The sequence below is a fragment of the Nilaparvata lugens genome, chromosome 1, assembly GCF_014356525.2.
Source record: "Nilaparvata lugens isolate BPH chromosome 1, ASM1435652v1, whole genome shotgun sequence".
In the NCBI taxonomy this organism is placed as follows: Eukaryota; Metazoa; Arthropoda; class Insecta; order Hemiptera; family Delphacidae; genus Nilaparvata; species Nilaparvata lugens.
In genome coordinates, this window is record NC_052504.1 from 88,567,090 (window position 1) to 88,590,099 (window position 23,010).

The window sequence follows — 23,010 nt, forward strand, 5'->3', positions numbered from 1 at the left end:
AGACAATTCTGGGTGTCGGCCGACAATCGGTAAGTGTGAAAACGGCCAATATGTAATGTCAGCTGCTAGGGCTGTGAATTGTAATACATCATTGATGCCAGAGAGTTTGCTTTGAAGCTGAAGAGACTGGTTGAATGAGAAGCATTGGTTCTATTTATATTTATAATGAATGCTGACAGTTGGGAGTGAATCTTATACTATAGCAAGTTTGACTCACTTGAACGAAAGAATTTGAAGAGCTTAAAAAATTCAGGTTGAAGATGCCATCAGTCTGTAGGGAATATCACTATTTACATCAATTATAAACTTAGCTGAAAATATAATTCGATTTTTTCTTCTTTTGTCTTCATCCTACTTGAACTATTGATATGAATATCTTGTAAATAATTAATATTAATCTTGCACTTTTACAACAATACTCACGGTTTCTTGCTTGACGGAAACCGTGCCATGAAACGCGTCCGTCAAACAAGAAAACCGTGAGTACTGTTGTAAAAGTGCAAGATTAATTGACCGAGCGAAGTTAGGTCTAAGATTCAAGTCGACAGGTTTGCATTTCTCTTTATGTTTTTATGTTCCGCATTTACGGCGAAACGCGGTAATAGATTTTCATGAAATTTGACAGGTATGTTCCTTTCTAAATTACGCGTCGACGTATATACAAGGTTTTTGGAAATTTTGCATTTCAAGGTTAATATAAAAGGAAAAGGAGCCTCCTTCATACGCCAATATTAGAGTAAAAATCAGGCTATAGAATTATTCATCATAAATCAGCTGTCGAGTGGATTATAAATAGCATGTAATGACGCATGCAATTCAATTATCTCAATGTAACTTAGTAAAAAAACAGCTGTTGTGTGGACTATTAATTGCACGCAGTGAGGCATGCAATTTATAACTTAAAGTAGCATATTCTTTTCTCCCGACTTTTCTCTGCTTTCAACTCGGTAAGCTTTTGATGGCAGTAGCATATAGCTGTTTACATCAAACTATTAGCATTGTCGATAGAACAACCCAAACAGCCATTAGTCGTTTATACACAGATATCTCGCCGACACGACAGGACAGGACAGAATTTACTCTGATGGACAGTATTAGAGGAGACTGTGGTTTATAACTGCGCGAGGTCTACTGTTCACAGTACTACTACTAGTATTAATGATTTACAAGATATATTTTTATTTTTGAAAATTGACGTTGTAGGTGTATCAACACGACGTTGGAGAGGTTTGGTCTCTGACGTCATCACCCAAGGATCCAAACGTGTTAGCAACTTGCTACAACACGTTGAGACCAGAAGATAATGACTGTGTTATGAAAAGTGCATTATGGAGAATGCCTGAGACTAGTCCCAGCGATGCCTCCACCCCACTCGAACAGCTCTGTCTATTCGATACTGCACAATACGGAACTCAAGTTAAGGTTAGTTTCAATTATGATAATAGTATAAACAGATGTTTTGTGTATCATTGTATGGATTAATAAATAAAGTACGGTATTCTAAATTGAAAGCAATAACTACGAGTAGGCTAAATGCCAAGTGAAAAATTTCCATAAATTTGTATAAATGTAATGCTGTACATCAAATTTAATTCTGAGTCCTCTTTATATGTCGATAAATTAATAGAACACTCTTGATAGGCGAAGAATCCTGGAATTTATAAAGTAAAACCCCCAATTCTACTGGATTATCACAATATTTTATTTAAATTATAATCTCTCTCTACTACATTCGTCTCAAGCAAGCTGTTGAGGCCATTTGAATTGTATTCATTCGCTCATTGACTGCCAGATGGCAGTAGAGTTTCTATAATTTTATAATATCTATTACTCATCAATTTCTCGCTCCAGGCATTGGATAGTTTGCCAGTCAGTGTGAGTTCAGCTCTCGTATTGCTAGCACTCCCTGTCGAGGCTTTAAGATTCAGGAAATTCGTCCTGAATCTGCCTAAATATTCGTGTCGTTTAATATTATAGGAAATTCAGCATATATATTTTTATATTCGTGTAAATGAGTTGCATTTTCGTTTTACGTGAAAAGTTACTCACGTTTCGTATTAATTTAGTGAAAAATGAATGCCAGAACTCATTTTTTTTTCATCAATAGTCAAGTCATAGTGTTATATATCCAGACAGTAAACTCTTAGAACGGGAAAACAGCAAGGAACCAACTTTAACAACATTTAGGATAAATAGGTTTGCATAATTTCACCTATCTTTTCCTCTCATCTATCCTATCCAACTGTCCACCTTCTACATCAAATAGAAGTAGGCAAACATGTTGAATTCACGACATGTTGGATTTGGGATTTGGTGAGTACATTTTCTGATTTTCTATATGTTCTATGCATGTGTTTTTTTCTGAATAGATATATTATTCAGCACAAAGATTTGATTCGTTTTATATAGCCTACATCAGAGTAATTGAAGCTTATATTTTGAGCTATTTAAATTTAAAGAACCAGTATTTACGTACCACAAGCTTTATTCAACTTGGCCTTCACCAACAAAACAAACTGCAATAATGTGATGAACACGTATTCAGCAATTCAATAATATTATTATTTACTGTATTTGAAAATTTATAGTTTACAGCTCAAGAATTCATATGGTACTTGTTTTGTTTTTGGAAAACTTACAAAATGAAAATTATTTCATTATTTTTTTACATTAGGCCTATCCAACATAGTTTCACTCAGGGTAAGTAGAAGTTGCCAGTTTTGTTTTAAAAATGATTGCAGTGTTTTTTTGTGAGCAGGTGACAGCTTTTCACCCGACAGAGACAGAGCAAGCGGCCACGGTTGTTGACAACCACGTTCTCATCTGGGATGTTGGAGAAGCAGCTCCTCGATTGACCTATAAAGTGGCATTTGAAGGAAAAGGCAAGCAACTACTCGTATTAATTATTAGTTGTCAGTTGATTTATTGGTTGAGGAAGAAAGCTTACTGTTTGCCTGACTTCCAGATTGGTTTTGATTTATCATTATAATTATGGGACGAGACTTTTTAATATTGGACTTATTATTTTTCTAAGCCAGATTGGCTCATTGATCGAAAATAATGGGGAGAGATACAGGTGGATACATACAGTACGGAAACTTGGCTATATCCTGACGCCAAAATCCGCCATCTTGTTAGGAAGCGCCGCATTGTAATAGTATTGATGATAGGTTCGGATCACTTCAATGATCCGGATCAATTGATCTCGTTCACTGCCACGAGCCAATCAGAAGACCAGGATTGGAACTTCCCAAGGTCACGTGACGTGTTTAGTATTGGGGTCATGTAAAAAGCATTGGTTAGATGGGCGATTGATTACAAGTTTCCATTCTGTATATTCTGTGCAGGTGGCTCTGAACATATTCATGTCCTAGTTCCACCAACAATACGCTTTAATATAATAAAGATTCGTACCTTAAGGTGCGTACAGACTTTCGCTCTGCTCCGCAACCGAACGTCACTCCAGCAGAGCGATTGAAGATCGACCGGGGAGCAACAGTGGTTCGACCGGGGAACGCAAGAAGATCTAACATCTTCCATAACGTTCATGATGGGTGCATGGGCGGAGCGACTGTGGTTCGATGGAGGAACGAGGGTGGTACGAGGACGGTACGAGGGCGGAGCATGCTCGGTGCGGGTTGGAAGAGCGTATATGTGTACGAGCTTAACGTTATCAAATATTCACAGAATGTTTTAAAAAATTCGGGATAGAACAGTTAGGGCCAGACCACATTTAGGGCCGGTTTCCGAGCTTGGGATCTATAGGTGCGTACAGACTGTCGCTCTGCTCCGCAACCGAACGTCACTCCAGCAGAGCGATTGATGATCGACCGGCGAGCAACAATGGTTCGACCGGGGAACGCGAGAAGATCTACCATCTTCCGTAACGTTCATGATGGGTGCGTGGGCGGCGCGACTGTTGTTCGATGGTGGTACGAGGGCGGTACGAGGGAGGAGCGTGCTCGGTGCGGGTTGGAAGCACGAATATGTGTACGCAGCTTATAAGTTCAGGACTTACAGAGTCCAGGACTTAAATAAGCGCTCGGGTATAAATTGACTTTCTGAGTCACGATTTTATCTTCTAAACTCCAGGGTTTATTAAGTTCTCGACTTATTTGAGTCCAGGACTTTAACGCAGTAAACATGAGGGAAATTCACATTATTTTTCTGTTGTATTGTTGGCATTATAGAAAAACGGAAACAGCTGATTGCAGCGGGATAATTCAAATGAGCATGCTCTCCAAACTATTTTGTAAAAATACGTTTCGATTTCTTTTTAGGCCTATTCAAAGCAAAACTTTTGAAAGGTGAATGAATAAACATGTCATTTTACGTTATGCTATTATTGATCATTGATCCTAACCAGTGATTTTGGAATAAAAATTTCATTAGGCTATTGAGTTTGAAAACGTATTTGTTTTGAAAAAACTGGAATAATAATTTATTATTGTTATATTATTAATATGTTGAATATGACATTGATTAATAACATTCAGATTGGAATATTAATTCCAAGGCAATCCTTGTATTATTTTTCTTGAGCATTTTTAGGTTATGCCACGATTTTTGATAAATCCTTGACTCGGAAAGAGGCGAGAATCTAATTCAAATCCTGGACTTATAAGCCCTTCACTCATATAGCGAAATTATGAACTCCAGGGTCTAACATGATCTCTAAACTCCAGAGTCTATTTAAGTCTTCGACTACGTTAACGCTCTGACTCGGAAAGCCAATTTTCTGACTCCAGAGTTTAAAGCCAGTTAAAGTCTAGAACTTAGCTGAATCCCGAGCTCGGAAACCGACCATAAGAGTTTTTACAAGCGTTTTCAGAATCGACAGGACAGGAAACTCTCCGATCGGCTAATTGGGTTGGCTCCTGAAAAAACGCCCGGCAAAACGCTTTATGTGGTCTGGCCCTTGAAGGCAGCTTGTAGTTCTCTGCAAATAAAATCGGCAACAATGTTCTCCTATCTTGGTCCACTGCTATTATAACGTGGACCTCACTATAGATACTTCATTCTCTGTCACTTATATTCAAGAAAAGAACAGTTTATATCAGGTCTGAGGAAATAAACAGCTGAACCAGACACGAATAATAATGCAATATTTACGGCATCTTTTATATTAAAGTAATCAATATTAACAGTATCTTCTCTATGGCTGAACTATGTTTTCTCAGGTCATCCAAGGTTCACCACTGGTAAATGGAATCATCAGCAAGTGAGTTCACAATTCGCCACAGCCAATGACTCGACGATTCGAGGATGGGACTTGAGAACCAGCAAGCAGGCATGGACCATAGACAATGCTCACTCCCAGCTCGTTAGGTCAGTTATTCTGTCATTTGAAATTATTTCGTTGTATTATTCATCAGTCATATTATTTGCCAAAATAATACTAGACTAATGATTTCTACAAGTTAATGTTTATCAAGGTAGATAGATAAATAATGGTTATAATATGTTAATTTCTGATTTTACAACACAAATTATTGTAACAACCAAACGATCTTTTCCAAGTGATTTGGAAATTTCGAGCAACCGAACTTTTTTGTTGTTTTTTCAACTGGTTGTAAAAATTTTGAGTTTTTATTCAATTTGAGTTTCTACCACAAAAACCTCCACCGTCTTACAGAAAGACAATGTTTTCTATGATGTTGAGAACAAGTACATTATAATACTTTATAGCGGTATATATTTTTTATAGCGTACAAACTGAATCTGTGTCTAAAATATTTTGATTTTATCATAAATTTTCAGCTATTTTTTGGTTGTTCCAACATTTGTGATACACAAAATTGCTCAATTCGAGTAAGGTCTGCAGTCTCCTGCAGTCTAGGCCACCAGTGGGTAGCCAAGTGTCAGAGCTAGTCACGGGGCATTATTTCTTATCGCGTTCATTACACTAGGGTCGCCAGCCCTACTGATGATGTCCCAGCTAGCGTTACACTGGGCCGCCAATGGTTGCTTTCTGGTGTCCCACTGGCAGCCTAATGTGATGCGAGATTTAGCGTGAGAAAAACAGGCATGGTGGTCTCTTTTGACGTGAAAACTAGCTGCGTTTGTGCGTGACCCTGTAGACTTGAGTTGGCCTTTTGCACAGTCAAAGCTTGAAATGAATTTAATCAGCTGGTGACTTAAACTAAAAATCTGGTGTGGTACACTCACACAACTTTCCTTGCTCATTGATCTATAAGCCTCATTCTTAAAAGAGGGTAATTTCGGTGAATAACATTATGCCGATTGGCGGCTAAATAATATTAAAACTACGATTATACTATTGTGATTGTGTTCATAGTACATTTTCCTTTGTTTGAATTATGAAATTTGAGGATTTTTTAAAGTTGTCAAACAGCTGTTCTACAAATAAAATATCGACATGTGTTCTTTTGAATAAACTGCTCTACCTACCTACCTCACGCACGAGAAGGAGGTTACAAAGTAAATTTCTCAAGGATGGGGTGGACCCCCTGTTAATTTCTCATGGAGGAGACTCATGCCAGTTAATAGAGCTGATATATAACTATACAGGGTATGAATTTGAAAAAAATCGGTCTGGTCATTTTTGAGAAAATCGTAATAGAAATTTAACAAATTCATTCTTCTCAGGAATATTATGGAGCTCCTGCAATTTTCCCAGAAATGAGACTCATGTCAGTTGATAGGGCTTATAAATAGCTATCTAGGGTATAAATTTGAAGAAAATCGTTAAAGCCGTTTTCAAGAAAACCGTGAAAAACATGGTTTTAGCCATTATCCGCCATCTTGAATTGAATTTTATTGAATTTCTTATGGTCGGATCCTCATGGTGAAGGACCTTAAGTTTAAAATTTCAAGTCAATCGGTTAATTAGGAATGGAGTTATCGTGTTCACAGACACACACACACCCACACACACAGACCAACACCCAAAAATCATGTTTTTGGACTCAGGGGACCTTGAAACGTATAGAAAACATGAAATTAGGGTACCTTAAATTTTTTTGGAAAGTAATACTTTCCTTACCTATGGTAATAGGGCAAGGAAAGTAATGAAACGTATAGAAAACATGAAATTAGGGTACCTTAAATTTTTTTGGAAAGCAATACTTTCCTTACCTATGGTAATAGGGCAAGGAAAGTAAAAATTAACTACATTATAATGAACGAGACTTGATATGGACTTAATCTAGTTTAAACTGATACTGTGCAAACGGCACTTATATTGTGACTGATGTTGTGTAGTGGACAATACTCAGTTTGTTATTATTCTATTCTACTATAATGTACAAGTTCCTGAAATCCAAACCACTATATTCACTCCAAGAATGACATGATTTGAGTATGGAGAGCCTTTCTTTTTTATGATTTATTCCAATGTTTAAATATATTCATAGGCTATATCTATTTATGTATCATTTATGTATAGAACTCATTTTTTGTTGAAGTTTATTGTGATGTGTGTTCCGACTCCATATTGACATCTGTGAAACGCTTTATTTTGTATTTGTCTGTGTGATTGTTATATGTTTTATGTTTCCTGATGACTATGTCTATTGCACTGTGTGTTTAATGACAATAAAGAATTATATTCTATTCGGGAATTTGTTTGTTTATTCAAAGCTATTTTTTGACGTACAATGTTGACTTGTCGTGAATCTCGAATAGCAAGTGCTGACTTTTGTCGAGAATAGTTGGCAAGGTATTTTCCCTCGTTCTTCTACCCTGCACACCAAACCATTCAGCAAATATATATTTTTTTGTTATCGAAACTTTTTCATAGTAATTGAGAGAATAAGACATATATATTGCCAATGCCACTATATTTGTTCAAAATCAATTTGAATTACAGAACCAGGTTTCATGACAACATATGAACTGAAGATTATTCTTTCAATTATGGAGAAATACCACAAAATCTCTTTCCGTACAATGAAATTTTTCAATTATGGAGAAATACCACAAAATCTCTTTCCGTAGCCTACAATCAAGTCTTTCAATTATGAAGAAATACCTCATCTCTTTCCGTACAATCAAATCTTTCAATTATGAAGAAATACCTCATCTCTTTCCGTACAATCAAATCTTTCAATTATGGAGGAATACCACAACACCACTTCTCGTACAATAAAATTATTTTATAGTAATTGTTTTGTTTGATTGGTTGTTGGATTTTAGGGACGTGGACTTCAACCCGAACCGGCTGTTCTACGTGGCGTCGTGTGGAGACGACGCCAGCTGCAAGTTCTGGGACCTGCGCCAGCCGGCCACTCCCGTACTCACACTGGCCAAGCACTCGCACTGGGTTTGGGTCGTGCGCTACAACCAGGTAACGCACCGATATTCTCAACTTGATTTATCGATATTCAAGAGGCGATTTTTTCGATATTTACAAGTCGATTTTTCGATATTAACAAGTTGATATCATAGAGAAACAATAGCATCCCATGGTATAGGGCGTGTATGTCGCAACTTTTACTGTTATCCCAAGCCGATAGTTCACGTAGTTCTTTCCCTTGCAGCTGTGTGACACTGGTAGTCTCTCAAATTGTGTCGTTCATACACTTTCACCCCAACAAAACATTAAAAATTGACAATAATCGACAGTAATCGGCTTGAGATAACAGTAAAAGTTGCGACATAAACGCCCTATACCATGGGATATCATACTTATGCTATCGTTTCTCTATGTTGATATTCACAAATTGATTTATCGATATTCATAACTTGATATATCGATATTTAGGAGTCGATGTCTCGATATTTAGGAATCAATTCATTAAAATACTAAAATCGATATTTGATTTTTCTAATAAATTGAACTTTTTCACCTAATAATATCATGTACGAAAGAGTCAGTGGTTGAGCCCTAACAGTCATCAGACTTTTATGCCTAGTCCACTCTCTCGCCAAGTCGCTTGCCAAGCTGGTCTTGCCATCTACTCTGCAATGTGACGAGTGCCTGAATGGGATATGTTATTTGTGAATGCTCGGTTGGCCACTCGCCTTCGCTTGGTTGGACTCGCCTCGTCTCGAAAAAATCGGAGCAAAGGCAAGTGAAGGCGAGCGCTGGCATGGAAGCCATCCATACTCACGCTCATTTATACGCTCTTGGCGAGAGTGTGGAAGCGGCATTAGACAAGTGAGAGAGAAATAAGCGATAGGCTATTTCCAAAATTCCAGAATTAGCTAGAGATCTCCATGAGTACCAGTCAACAAGTTCCGAATCAACTATGGAAGAAATAATCAAATGAAGAGAAATTTATGGCCATGAATTGAGATGATTTGTCATAAATTGAATATAAGTTGATGTACATAAGTTGAATATAAGAAACATTGTGAACTGAATCTATCATAAGACGCTCGTTTTTGAGATGATTTGTTTTGTAAACTCTGGCTGGAACTCTCCTAGTTTAAGACTTTTCTTTTTCTGTTTACTTAGCTATTTTTTATTAGTTATTATTTTCTTTCTCGTAATCTTTAAATAGTTTTTTTTTTAATTGTATTTTCCTCTAGAATCTTTGGAAAGGATTGTTTTACTTTCATTCTTTTCACATTTTTCTTTATAATAATGAAATTAATTTGATTATTCTGAGTAAATGCTTTTTGCTTTTTTTCTTAAATTTTTCTCTATATGAATGTAATTAATTTGATTATTTCAACTGTGTAAATGCTTTTTTCTTTCTTTTCTTTATTTACTATATTTCAAAATGTATATAAGTTAAATTGTTGTTTCATTTAATTGTGTAAATAAGGCTCTTTATGGATCTCTGTGAGCCTTTGTATGTAAAGAAAATGAATAAATAAATAAATAAATAAATAAATAAATTCAAAATTTCATGTTTCAAGAGTTTGGTCAGAAAATTGGACAACATTTTATAAAGTGGAGAAAACATAACCTACTTTTTTCTGGACTATTTTATAAATCAAAATTCGTGGGAGGAACAGTTTTGGGCTGTGTCTGTTGATCCTCCATAAAATTGAAAAATAATTGTGTATCATTGAATCAATAAAAGAATAAATTATCGTTTTTCATGGCATATTTATCATTCAATTGTCACAATCGTTTGTTGTTTGAATCTGTAATGTTTTCTAAGAAACAACCTCTCTTGAACCAGGTTCTTCTTCTTTTTCCTCTTCCTCCTCCTCTTCTTCTTTCATGTCACATTTATCATTTAATTGTCACAACCGTTTGTTGTTTGAATCTGTAATTTATAATAAACAAATTCAAATCTCCCTTGAATCAGGTACGCGACCAGCTGGTGCTCTCCGCTTCGAGCGACGGCGTCCTACTTCTGTCGAGTGTGGCGTCGATCGCCTCGGCGCCCCTCGAGGACGAGGTCGATGAGGATGACGACGCCGACAAGCCTAGCACCCGAGCGACCCGAGACGGCGTCCTCGCGAGGCACGACCAACACGAGGACTCGGTCTACTGCGTCGAGTGGTCGGCCGCCAACCCCTGGTGTTTTGCCTCGCTCAGCTATGACGGCCGGCTCCTAGTCAACAAGGTGGCTAGGTCTATCATGATTATGTATCTATAGTGTTCTTGTCATTTCCTCATAAAATGCAAATTCCTATGGCTTTTATTGGTGGAGAGCCCCTTGTGGGAAGATTCCACCTCGCCTGAATATATCATTTAAGCAAATAGAAAGAAAAATAAAAATCTCAGTACCCTTTATGAATTATTTAATCACAACATGTTTCGGACATTGATGCCATTTTCAAGTCCACTTGTCCACTTTTAAGTCCACTTGAAAATGGCATCAATGTCCGAAACATGTTGTGATTAAATAATTCATAAAGGGTACTGAGAATTTTATTTTTCTTTCTTTTTCTATAAAAAGTAGCCCTATACAGAAAAGAGATCATTTAAGCAATCAATGTGTGTCTTACGACTGTCATACTTCAACCGGGACCGACAACTTGACGTGTCCATCCGATAACACTGGAGTGATCTAACAACTTTTTTTCATATTTGGGTTTGAAAATGGATAAAATTGTATATTAATCATTAAAGAAAAATTCCAAGTTGAATGCTGTAAACCATCCAGAGACAGGGTGAACAGCTAGAAGGAAATTCGGCGTGAGCTATTATCCATTATCCAAGAATTAGCCCTAGTCAATATTTGCAATAGCAGAAGTCTTCGTGGTTGTTTACAGCATTCAACTTTGGATTTTTGTTTAATATTGATTAATGAGTATTAATCTTATTGTTATATATGTAATCTTGAATAAAAACAATGTAATTCGTTATGTTCGATTCATATTCGTTAGCATTTGAGCTAATGCAATTTTCATTTATTCCAATCAATAATATATCAAGTTATATTCAATGTAAAACCAATGTAATTCGTTATATTCGGTTCATATTCGTTAGCATTTGAGCTAATGCAATTTCTCATTAATTTCAATCAATAATATATCAACTTGTATTTACATAATTTCAAGTATTCAAAATTAATATTATTTAGCTTACTTGCGCCGAAACTTATTCATCTTATTATCTTGTTAGATATGTTATCTATCTCATGCTGAGAATGTACTGTATTTATTATGATTGTATTCTATTATTTAGTAATACATCTTATTCATATCAAACTGAGATGATGCAGTATCTTCCACCAATGTTTCCATTTTTTAAGGAAGTGATAACCTATGTATTTATAGTTTTTTTTTTGTATAATATCTTCTCAAGCTTGAGTATCTCTGTTAAATATCTATCTCAAGCTTAGATAATTTATAGTTTGTGTAAAATAAGTTGAGACTTGGCCCTCCATCCGAAGAAATTTCAGGGTTGCCAAATCGTGTAAATTTTACATTCTATAGTTTGTGTAAAATAAGATGAGACTTGGCCCTCCATCCAAAGGATTACAGGGTTGCCAAATCGTGTAAAATTTACTTCGGATTTTTCTTCGGATCGAGGGCTAAGTCTCAACTTATTTTACACAAACTATAATGACCCAATTTTGTATTGTCAAAGAAAAGGATACGTAATGTATTTATGTATTAATAAATTTGTTGTTATGAGTTTCTATTGTTTAAATACGAATTAGAGTGTATAATGTATCTACTGTATTTATAATTCCATTAGATGGTATTAAAAATTATGATTTATTTCCATTTGAGAGACTATTATTACCCAAGTTTCTACTGTTCATAGAGGATAATTCAAAGGAGTAAAGAGGTTATCAGAAGATGATGCTCTTAGATGGCATAAGAATGCCAGAACATGAAGAAAACTGTATTTTATTATCAGTATAAGTTCGTACTTCAGAGTGTAACGAACTCGGAATAATGGCTTGTATACTTTGTTTGGATTTGACGGTTTTTGTATTTTCATCTTACCTTCCTTTTGTCTTTCGTTGTTCAATTCACGCCAACTCTTGGAAATGGGTTTGGCAACACCCATGGAAAATAGGATCTTCATTTAGAAAGGTTGCTGTTAGAAGGCACACCTTTATTATCTATAAAATTTGTCTATATTCTAGCGAAAATGTGATGAGTTAGTTCAACAACCGGAACGAAAGCAAATCAGGGTCATCGATGCTTTGCTGTAGGTATTCTCGGAACAGAGAGCGCTGTAACACAACACAACACAAAATCTAGTCAATTCAATTTGAAAACAATTATTTTCAATATTTATACTGAGATAAACACACAAATAGAAGAAATCAATAGTCAACCTGCCAAACATTTTCTCAACACATAAGCTATACATTTATTGAAAAATGGATTATTGTCGCTTGACACACATAAACATACATAGTCATGTTTCTCGGATTTCACATTCTTATTTTTATTGAGAAACTACGATTTTATCGATTTATTGGAAGTATATCATATTGTATAATATTTTGATTTTATAGATACAATCGGATAAAATAAGTACTGTATTCTAAATTTTAAATTTCAAAGCACAATCATTTCCAACTTTTGAATTTGCTACCGCCAAAGTTGTTAGTCCTGGCATGAGCCAACTAATTGGAGATCTCTGTATTAACCAATTTCCTTAGCTCGAAAGCTATAAAGCTCGATAGCTACAGAGCTCTATAAAACGCCACGGCCAAATTAAAATACAATTTCAAATTAAAATACAAAGAAATGAAAATGAGCTTAATTCTGCCTTTAAAAAAGAAATACATAAGCATGCATGTGAAAACAAAACAAATACAAGAAAAATAGTAATTCCCAAAAATACTTATTTAGAAGTTCTATTTCAATAGAAAAATTGGAACGTACACTCTTGCTTGAAACAGTTTCCTTCATGTATTGCAGAGTGGACAAGTAGTATTTCCGTTTCTTCCAGGCCAGAGTTGGTTTTAGGCCCAATTTTTCTTTCAAATTATAGTAGAAGATGTAAGCTACCACCAACGAGACAAAAAAGGGGCCAACGATACTAGGCTGTGGTGGGTCGGGCTCTTTCCCCCATCTCTAAAAAATAAAAACAATGTTTATTCATTACAATAAACTTATCAAGTGAAAAGTAATGGTTGGTACGAATATTTAATATTTGCGAAGCACTATATTTTGGAGTTCTTCAAGGAGTTTACATTGCGGACAAATTCTTGAATTGAGGAAAGACAAAACACGCTCATTCCCAAAACTGCCCAATTTCCAATCTATACTATGCAGTCCAAAGCAAAATAGAGGTTATGTCATTCACACCTTTCAAAAGTACAATTCACACTTAAAGTATCAGAAAAAAGAGCAAATTCTGAATTAAAAATATCTTAAACTAACAAAATCTAAAACAATAATTACTTAAAAATTGTGAATCCAACAAAAAACTTATCAAGTGAAAAAATAATTTAATATTTGCGAAGCACTATATTTTGAAGTTCTTCAAGGAGTTGAAATGGGTTACTACAAGATGATAACTGTTCAAAACATATAATAGTGTTCAATTGAAACATTACCCACGACCTCCCAGATGAATCTTTGTGTTCTTTGAGGTACTCCATATAGGAATAATTACTCCTCTTAGCATTTTATTTATTTAATTTTTCTCTAAGAGGAGTAATTATTATTCCTATATGGATTACCTCAAAGAACATAAAGATTCATCTGGGAGGAAGTGGGTAATGTTTCAATTGAACATTATTATATGTTTAGAACAGTTATTATCTTGTAGTAGTTTTAATAGTTCGTATAAAATATTCAAAATATTTTGTTGGATTGAGATATAATACATGATTGAAAGAATGGAAAAATTTCTATTCTTAATATTTTATTATGAAAAAAATGGATTGGTAAATGATAAAATGGATTTTCAAAAAAAAGCAATTATAAAACTGAAAGATTAACAACTTACATCCATCAGAGTCGTAATGCTTCTGGAATCTTTTCTAGCCATGAAAAAGGGGAGAATGCAGGTTGCTGCTATGATATACAACACAAACGTGATAACAGCCGCTGAAAAAAAACGTTGATGTCAATGACAAGAATAGGTTTAGGTTACAATCGGCATAAATCAGAAATTGAATTAGGATCATTTTGAATTACTTGGATGATTTGTGAGGTCAATGTCGTTGTATAGAATAGAGTGAATGACACACTAACGCCCGGTTTCACAAAAGTCTGTTAACTTTTAATACCGATTTAGTGCCAAGAGAACTAATAAGAAAAGCCTTCTTTTCAGAAACCCCTTCTCCAATTGGTTCTCGTGGAACTTAAGAACTTACTTCATAATTAAGATTTAGTAGGCTTTTGGGTTTGTGTATACAACATGTAAGTTGAAACAGAGTTTGATTAGCTGATGGTTAGAGCTTGAAATGTAAAGGTGCGTACAGATATACGCGACGCGAACATGAGCAATTCACTTTTAATCAGCTGATTATATCTGTATTTTTACAGAAACGGTAAGATACAGATATAAAAAGCTTGGCATCAGCTGATTAAAAGTGAATTGCTCATGTTCGCGGCGCGTGAATCTGTACGCACCTTAACACATAATGAATGCACCTAAAGCATGTTTTAATCCTGCAGCTGATCGGATTTGCGTTTAACTTGGGATGATGTATACAGCCATAGCCACCTCTAATACAAGTCCCTGGCCTACGATATTGCAACGTCGAAGTATAGGCCTGGAATCTAATACATGATTGGTGAAAAAGATTTAAAAAATTACCAGTTGATCTTGTATTAGAGGTGTCTATGATACAGCCCATATAATTAAATATAGGCTACACTACAGAAGCATGCATGTGAAAACAAAACAAATACAAGAAAAATAGTAATTCCCAACAAATACTTATTTAGAAGTTCTATTTCAATAGAAAAATTGGAACGTACACTCTTGCTTGAAACAGTTTCCTTGATGTATTGCAGAGTGGACAAGTAGTATTTCCGTTTCTTCCAAGCCAGAGTTGGTTTTAGGCCCAATTTTTCTTTCAAATTATAGTAGAAGATGTAAGCTACCACCAACGAGACGAAAAAGGGGCCAACGATACTAGGCTGTGGTGGGTCGGGCTCTTTCCCCCATCTCTAAAAAAATAAAAACAATGTTTATTCATTTATTACATTGCGAACAAATTCTTGAATTGAGGAAAGACAAAACACGCTCATTCCCAAAACTGCCCAATTTCCAATCTATACTATGCAGTCCAAAGCAAAATAGAGGTTCATTATGTCACTCATACTTCTCAAAAGTACAATTTACACTTCAAGTATCAGAAAAAAGAGCAAATTCTGTATTAAAAATACCTTAAACTAACAAAATCTAAAACAATAATTACTTTAAAAAATTCTGAATCCAACAAAAAACTTATCAAGTGAAAAACTAATTTAATATTTGCGAAGCACTATATTTTGAAGTTCTTCAAGGAGTTGAAATGGGTTACTACAAGATGATAACTGTTCAAAACATATAATAGTGTTCAATTGAAACATTACCCACGACCTCCCAGATGAATCTTTGTGTTCTTTGAGGTACTCCATATAGGAATAATTACTCCTCTTAGCATTTTATTTATTTAATTTTTCTCTAAGAGGAGTAATTATTATTCCTATATGGATTACCTCAAAGAACATAAAGATTCATCTGGGAGGAAGTGGGTAATGTTTCAATTGAACATTATTATATGTTTAGAACAGTTATTATCTTGTAGTAGTTTTAATAGTTCGTATAAAATATTCAAAATATTTTGTTGGATTGAGATATAATACATGATTGAAAGAATTGAAAAATTTCTATTCTTAATGTTTTATTATGAAAAAAATGGATTGGTAAATGATAAAATGGATTTTCAAAAAAAAGCAATTATAAAACTGAAGGATTAACAACTTACATCCATCAGAGTCGTAATGCTTCTGGAATCTTTTCTAGCCATGAAAAAGGGGAGAATGCAGGTTGCTGCTATGATATACAACACAAACGTGATAACAGCCGCTGAAAAAAAACGTTGATGTCAATGACAAGAATAGGTTTAGGTTACAATCGGCATAAATCAGGAATTGAATTAGGATCATTTTGAATTACTTGGCTTATTTGTGAGGTTATTGTCGTTGTATAGAATAGAGTGAATAACACACTAACACCCGGTTTCACAAAAGTCTGTTAACTTTTAATACCGATTTAGTGCCAAGAGAACTAATCAGAAAAGCCTTCTTTTCAGAAAACCCTTCTCCAATTGGTTCTCGTGGAACTTAATCATAATTAAGATTTAGTAGGCTTTTGGGTTTGTGTATACAACATGTAAGTTGAAACTGAGTTTGATTAGCTGATGGTTAGAACTTGAAATGTAAAGGTGCGTACAGATATACGCGCCGCGAACATGAGCAATTCAATTTTAATCAGCTGATTATATCTGTATTTTTACAGAAACGGTAAGATACAGATATAAAAAGCTTGGCATCAGCTGATTAAAAGTGAATTGCTCATGTTCGCGGCGCGTATATCTGTACGCACCTTAACACATAATAAATGCAACTAAAGCATGTTTTAATCCTGCAGCTGATCGGATTCGCGTTAAACTTGGGATGATGCATACAGCCATAGCCACCTCTAATACAAGGCCCTGGCCTACGATATTGCAACGTCGCAGTGTAGGCCTAGAATCTAATACATGATTGGTGAAAAAGATTTAAAAAATTACCAGTTGATCTTGTATTAGAGGTGTCTATGATACAGCCCATATAATTAAATATAGGCTACACTACAGAAGATAAACAAGACTATAATACTCTTGTATCTAATTCACATAAAACATTGTACAGTTTGCTTCTAATTTATACAGTAAGGCCAGCTACACACACATCGATTTTTGTTCGTACGATATTTTGCCATTCTTATAAATTCTATCAGATTAAACAGATGATGTTTGTCAAGTTCTATTTAATCTGATAGAATTTATAATAATGGCAAAATAACGTACGAACAAAAATCGATGTGTGTGTGTGCAGGGCTTAAATGCTATAATCAGAAATCGGTCAAGCATAATCATGACTAACGAGTATAGAAATTAACCAGGCTTAGGCCCGGTTGCACAAAAGCCGGTTAAATTTCAATCGTAATTAATTTCATGAGAAACAATCAGAGAGAACCAACCTTTTTTTTCGAAAAGAAGGCTTTTCTGATTGGTTCTCGTGAAATTAATCATGATTAAAATTTAACCGGATTTAAATTGGGCACATTTACTGGGCCTCTCAAAAGAGAAGACTTTTTTGATTGGTTCTCGTGGCATTTAATCATGATTAAAATTTGTGCAACCAGGCCTAAGGTCCATATGCTCAAAACAAATTAAACGCCAGCCAAGTCAAACAATGTTTAAACTGCAGTTGAAAACATTATTACACACCAATCATTGTTGATCAACAATTAAAAAAATAAAATTACAATAACTTTTCCAGTAGGCTTACCTATTTTGCTGGTAGAAGAATTGTGTGATATGTTTTCATCGTCCTTTTTTAGTGCAGTTTCTATGGCGGATTCCAATGACTTGCAATCTTTTTCCAGGTTATTCAATGCCATTTGAACATTGCGGGTAACAAGGTTTTCAATCCCTGTGCACAATACTTCTATTTGATTTTTGCAGTCGGTAGGCTGAAAAATGGTAATATTTTTAAAACGCCAATGAAAATAAATAACTTGACGAAAAAACACTATAGTGGGATTCACTACAAACTATCAAGACACCTTATGGATTAGATCAATACTTTCTATTCAATCAATGCTCTACCGTACTCAATAATTTTACAAAAACTTTGGTTACTTAACTACAATTTATTACCGTTAGTAGTTAAGATAAAACTAGTTAGAACTGGTTACTAGTTGGATTCAAATTATCGAAATCATTGAAGACTGTTTGGACGTTGCCAGTACTGTTAAATAATTTGTGAAAAATATAAAATAAATTTTGAAGTAAATCTCAACACATTACTCATTTTTATAAAGTACACGTACTGTACAATAAAGAAATCTCAACTGAAATCATAAAGACACAAATGTGTTTGAAATATTAAATTATCATTTCAATTATTCATTAAGAATTGGAAATATTACAACTATTTCAGATTTACTAGATTCTATGGCTGTCATTTGGAACAATGAGAACCAGGGGTCATTAAACATAATGCTATAACATAATTTCTGTGATTTTTGTATTATCAGACTGGCCCGGCGAACTTCGTACCGCCAAATAGTTTAATGCATCTCATGACAAACTTCAGCTGGATACACAACTGAGGAGGCGCTATGCATCATTTTATTTATATAGATAATTTTCCAACTGCAAAATAAATAATTTACTAAAAATCAATTAATTCTGAACACCGAAGACAGCACAATTATTTGAAACAAAGCAATGTCTTTAGAGCATGTAAGTCTTAAACCTGAGGCTGCACTGCTGGATGGTTACACACAGAAAAGTCATTTTGTTTTTAGTCTTGGCGTTTAATAAAGAATAAAATACATGGGTGGTTATGGAACAGCACACACTCTTGTCTACTATCTATCGACGGCTGTTGTATGACGCAATGATTATAACAGCTGATTTTTATTTCTGTGTGTGGCCAGCTCACAAATCTTCTCCCATGAGGATTACATGTAAACTTTGAAGGACCGTAGGAAAGAGTCCTGAAGTCGGATTATAAATTTGATAGGCCATAAACCTGGTCCTGAACGTAACGAACACAACTAAAAACAAATCATCAAATTCGGTGCACACATAAAAAAGTTATTGAATGTCAAAATTTGAGGCTAGATTTTTATTTATATAGATGAGTAGCCAAATATCAAACGAGATATCTTAGCCGGGACATCAATAACTTTATGATTAACATATTCTAGTGCTAAGATCAAACAGAACAGAAGCCATATACTATTATAATTCAGATTCAAGTGTAGAGTCAACAGTCAACCAACTACTGTATAACCAACTTACAATATTGATAGATGTTTAACTAATTTACTACCAAGATGAAGGTTATGAATAGAAGAACACTAATAAAATAAGTTCTTGTTTAATGTCCTGAATAGGACAAAGTTCTTACCCGGCATTTATCTGGAAGGTATATAGCTGGCATGCTGAAGCCATTGCGATTTAGACTTGGCCTTTTGCATAGCTCTTGAACAATCTGCATCATAACTCTTCAAGGTAACATGAAAGGTGAAATAATAATATAGGTATAATGAAAATATAGATAAAAAGTAAGATAATAAGATAACATACAAGAAATTCAGAAGGTACAATAGGTAAGATAAAAATTCATACTAGAATGAATGAGGATAAAATGGAGCCAATATTGTTTCAGAGGAATTAACAAATAGTGTTGATAAATTATTCTAATTATGCTTCTTATGTAATGATAGGCGAAGCCTTGATTATAATATATTACTACTATTTGTTATAATATCTATTCATTTCTATTCAATGATTTGAGATTGATTATTAGCCTCATCAATTGAAATATATTCTTTTGCAACAAGATTATTGATAGCATTCTCTAATTCTATATACAGAGGTACCTCTGTTGTAACTTTGTTAAACAGAGTCCCCTAACTTTGTTACATGAGCAAACTTGTTATAAATTTGCCCTTGAAGTAATCATACATATTAGTATTATACATTATCAGGGTGGCCACCCATTTTAAAATAAAAAATTCATAAGTAATTCCCGGTTTCCAGAATAAAATTTCAAATTTTCCAGGTAAAATATCCGCGGTACTTGAGGATCAAGATACATTCATAAATAATTTATTATGGAAATCTTCAGTTTCATCTTCCATGACGAATTGCGAATAGCATATTTAAATTTCCAAATATATTGATAATTTTGACATTACAAGAATATCGATGTTTTTAGGTTAGATAGTTCAAAAACATTGCCAATTATTTTGCTAGCCATCAAGTATTTTTTTTGTTTTTATTGTTACTGTACACTTCTTTACTAAATTAATTGAAATTCATGAGGAATTCACGGTATTTTTCCCGGTTAGTAAAATAATGAGGAATTCAAGGTTCTCCCGGTTTTCCCGGTAGGTGGCCACCCTGATTATACTCTATGTCAGCCTCTTTTTTGAATATACCGTTACACCAAATAATGTTTGTTTCGGTCCCTTAAGATATACGTTGAATTAAGGATCTAATAAATCTTATAAGTAAATAAACGAGAAATTGAATTTAGTGAAACATCATAGCATACTTTTGCCTATCCGCTTCATCACCAGCATCGTCTGCCTTTGATAGATATAATTGGATTTTTTCCGCATGCTTTTGATTCAGTTGCTCAATGGTATTCAAAGTTCTCCGACAGAGTGCTTGACCAATAGGATCAAAGAAAACTATTATCTGGTCAGCAATGCCACCTGCACAACAGAAAAATTATATTAAAATTTCATAATGATTAGGAAAAAGTTCATAATGATTATATTCCTAAAGTGTTTGAAATTCTTGGTTTTCTTCATTTTTTCCGTGGTTAATTTTCAACTGAAGTTAACAGAGGATATGGTTTCAACAAAATGTATTCCTGCACTTTAATTTATTTAATCTTTAACTATTCATAAATACTGTGATAGTGAAGGACTAACAGATTCAAAATGACCCTGAATTCATGGCTGGTAAAACCCATTTTACAATCTGAGGAGACTGAGAGTTTGATGAGACTGACTGCTCTGTAATAGTGCCTGAGTACATTTGAAGATCTTACAACTGTCATAAATTGCTGTTAAAATATTTACCTTCTTAACGACTGTACTTTTTTTAACTGCTTAGCTACTTATACTTCTTAAAAACTTGATTAGGTACTGTACTGTATGTTAAAAAATTGAGATGCTGAGAATTTATTCTACGTATTGATTGTATTTCTGCATTTTGATATGATTTAGTTGTAAAATTTTCAAATGTTTTTAACGATAAATTATTTTTAATTTTCAATCTTGAATATGCAAAATGTGACACTATTGTTTTAAGCATGATATGATTGTGACACTCCCAGAATGATTGTGACTCTTGTAATAACATGAGCATCCATTTCGTGAATATTATTACAGATACTAATAAGATACTACATACAGAATAATATAATTCTTCATATTCATTCGAGTTGAGCAGCTGCGTTATATCACTACCTCAGTAAACCTCTGTGGTTATCCTATTATATTAAGCGAGCAATTTCTGTATATATTTTATAATTATATTTATGGTTATTCATGTCCAACGGATCTCGAAAACGGCTCTAACGATTTTCACGAAATTTGGAACATAGTAGGTTTATGATATAAAAATTCGATTGCACTAGGTCTCATCCCTGGGAAAACTCGTTGAACGACATTAAAAGGATAATTCATCATTGGAAAAACAGCTGAGACTTTCGTCGTCTGTGGATAATAAAAGAGTGAGTGAGACGCACTCGGTCTGTAGAAAATCAAAATATCTCATCCCCGAAATTCATAAGCTGAAGAATAGCCAGCTGTAAAATATAAACACTATCATTTTAAAGGATTGTGTTCTGTTTATCAATAAATAAAAATAATGAGCGAAGCTCGGTGCCCCGATATTATACATTGAATAGATGAGCAAGATATATTTTTCAATTTATTATTCATTAATTCATATAAAATACATGAGAATTTTATTCAAAGCTATACTATGAATATATAGTATTATTATTTAAAAAATATATATGAGGAATGTTATGGTCCGAATAAGCCGATTTATGGGGAAAACGGGTGACTCAAGAAAATTGAATCCTTAAGCTGGGTTTACACAAAACTTATTAACAAAATGTTAATAACTTAGCCTAATCATTATAGATTCTACTAGCAGGAACCCGTGCTTCGCAAGGATCTATTTTCAAACTTGATAATCTGAAAACTTGACGTAATGAAATCTTGAAGAATTGAAAATAGGCCTATAACCATCCTTGGTTAATTAAGAATCTAGCCTATATGCAAAATTTCAATTTAATTAGTCCAGTAGTTAATCCAGACGTGATGATGCGTCAAACATAATTTTCCTATCCCGTACGTGTATAAGCCAACTCTTTATTTTATTATAGATATGGTTAACGACTGCAAGAGATAGGAGTGTGGAACAGAATAGTTGTAAAACTATGATAGCGCCAGAAGTGTCTTAAACACAATAGTAGGTACTACATAAACTTTTTGAAAGTGATTTGAAAAAAAAATGTTAAAACAACAGAACTGAAAGTTTAAAACAACAGTGATTTGAAAGTTGTCAACCTTATCATTCTACCTCCATTTAGAGAGGCTTTTGTTTGAGCCGAATGAAATCTTCTATATATATATATATGAAATCTGCACTTCACTTCCTGGTTGATTGACAAAGGGGGCCCAGCCCCCGAAATTCTCGTTTAAATGTAAGTTTCCAAGTGTTTTAATCTATCCGTATCGTGTGTATCCTGTTTATATATATATATATATATATTAATGTCTGTTTGTGTGTTTGTTCCCTATGACTTGAAAAATACTTGACATAACGGCATGAAACTTTGGGAACTTTGTTTCAAGTGTGAATATTGGAGATGGTTTTTGACAAGAAATTTTAATAGGGTGGCTAATAATGATTATTTATC

The 23,010-nt window shown here is 34.2% G+C and overlaps 2 protein-coding genes across 3 annotated transcripts in view; one reads left to right on the forward strand and one right to left on the reverse strand.

Annotated features, from left to right (window-relative positions):
- Positions 1-1,203: 1,203 nt before the first annotated feature.
- On the forward strand, positions 1,204-12,099 carry LOC111052289 (EARP-interacting protein homolog; the record flags this gene model as incomplete). Of its 2 annotated transcripts, XR_005570346.1 has the most annotated exon segments (6): positions 1,204-1,422; positions 2,759-2,882; positions 5,181-5,328; positions 8,158-8,308; positions 10,227-10,610; positions 10,844-12,099. XR_005570346.1 is itself a non-coding variant. In XM_039419536.1 (5 exon segments), coding segments are annotated over 5 exon segments (936 nt in total), but the record flags the coding sequence as incomplete, so codon positions are not given.
- A 320-nt stretch (positions 12,100-12,419) lies between these two features.
- Positions 12,420-23,010, reverse strand: part of LOC111052290 (EH domain-containing protein 1) — a 33,386-nt gene continuing 22,795 nt past the window's right edge. Inside the window, exons 7-12 of the mRNA XM_039419535.1 lie at positions 20,620-20,782; positions 19,468-19,564; positions 17,836-18,019; positions 16,266-16,366; positions 15,271-15,462; positions 12,420-12,557 (exon numbers count right to left, since the gene is read on the reverse strand). Coding sequence (XP_039275469.1) covers positions 12,483-12,557; positions 15,271-15,462; positions 16,266-16,366; positions 17,836-18,019; positions 19,468-19,564; positions 20,620-20,782 — 812 coding nt within the window. The 3' untranslated portion in view covers positions 12,420-12,482. The remainder of the gene's footprint in view (positions 12,558-15,270; positions 15,463-16,265; positions 16,367-17,835; positions 18,020-19,467; positions 19,565-20,619; positions 20,783-23,010) is intronic.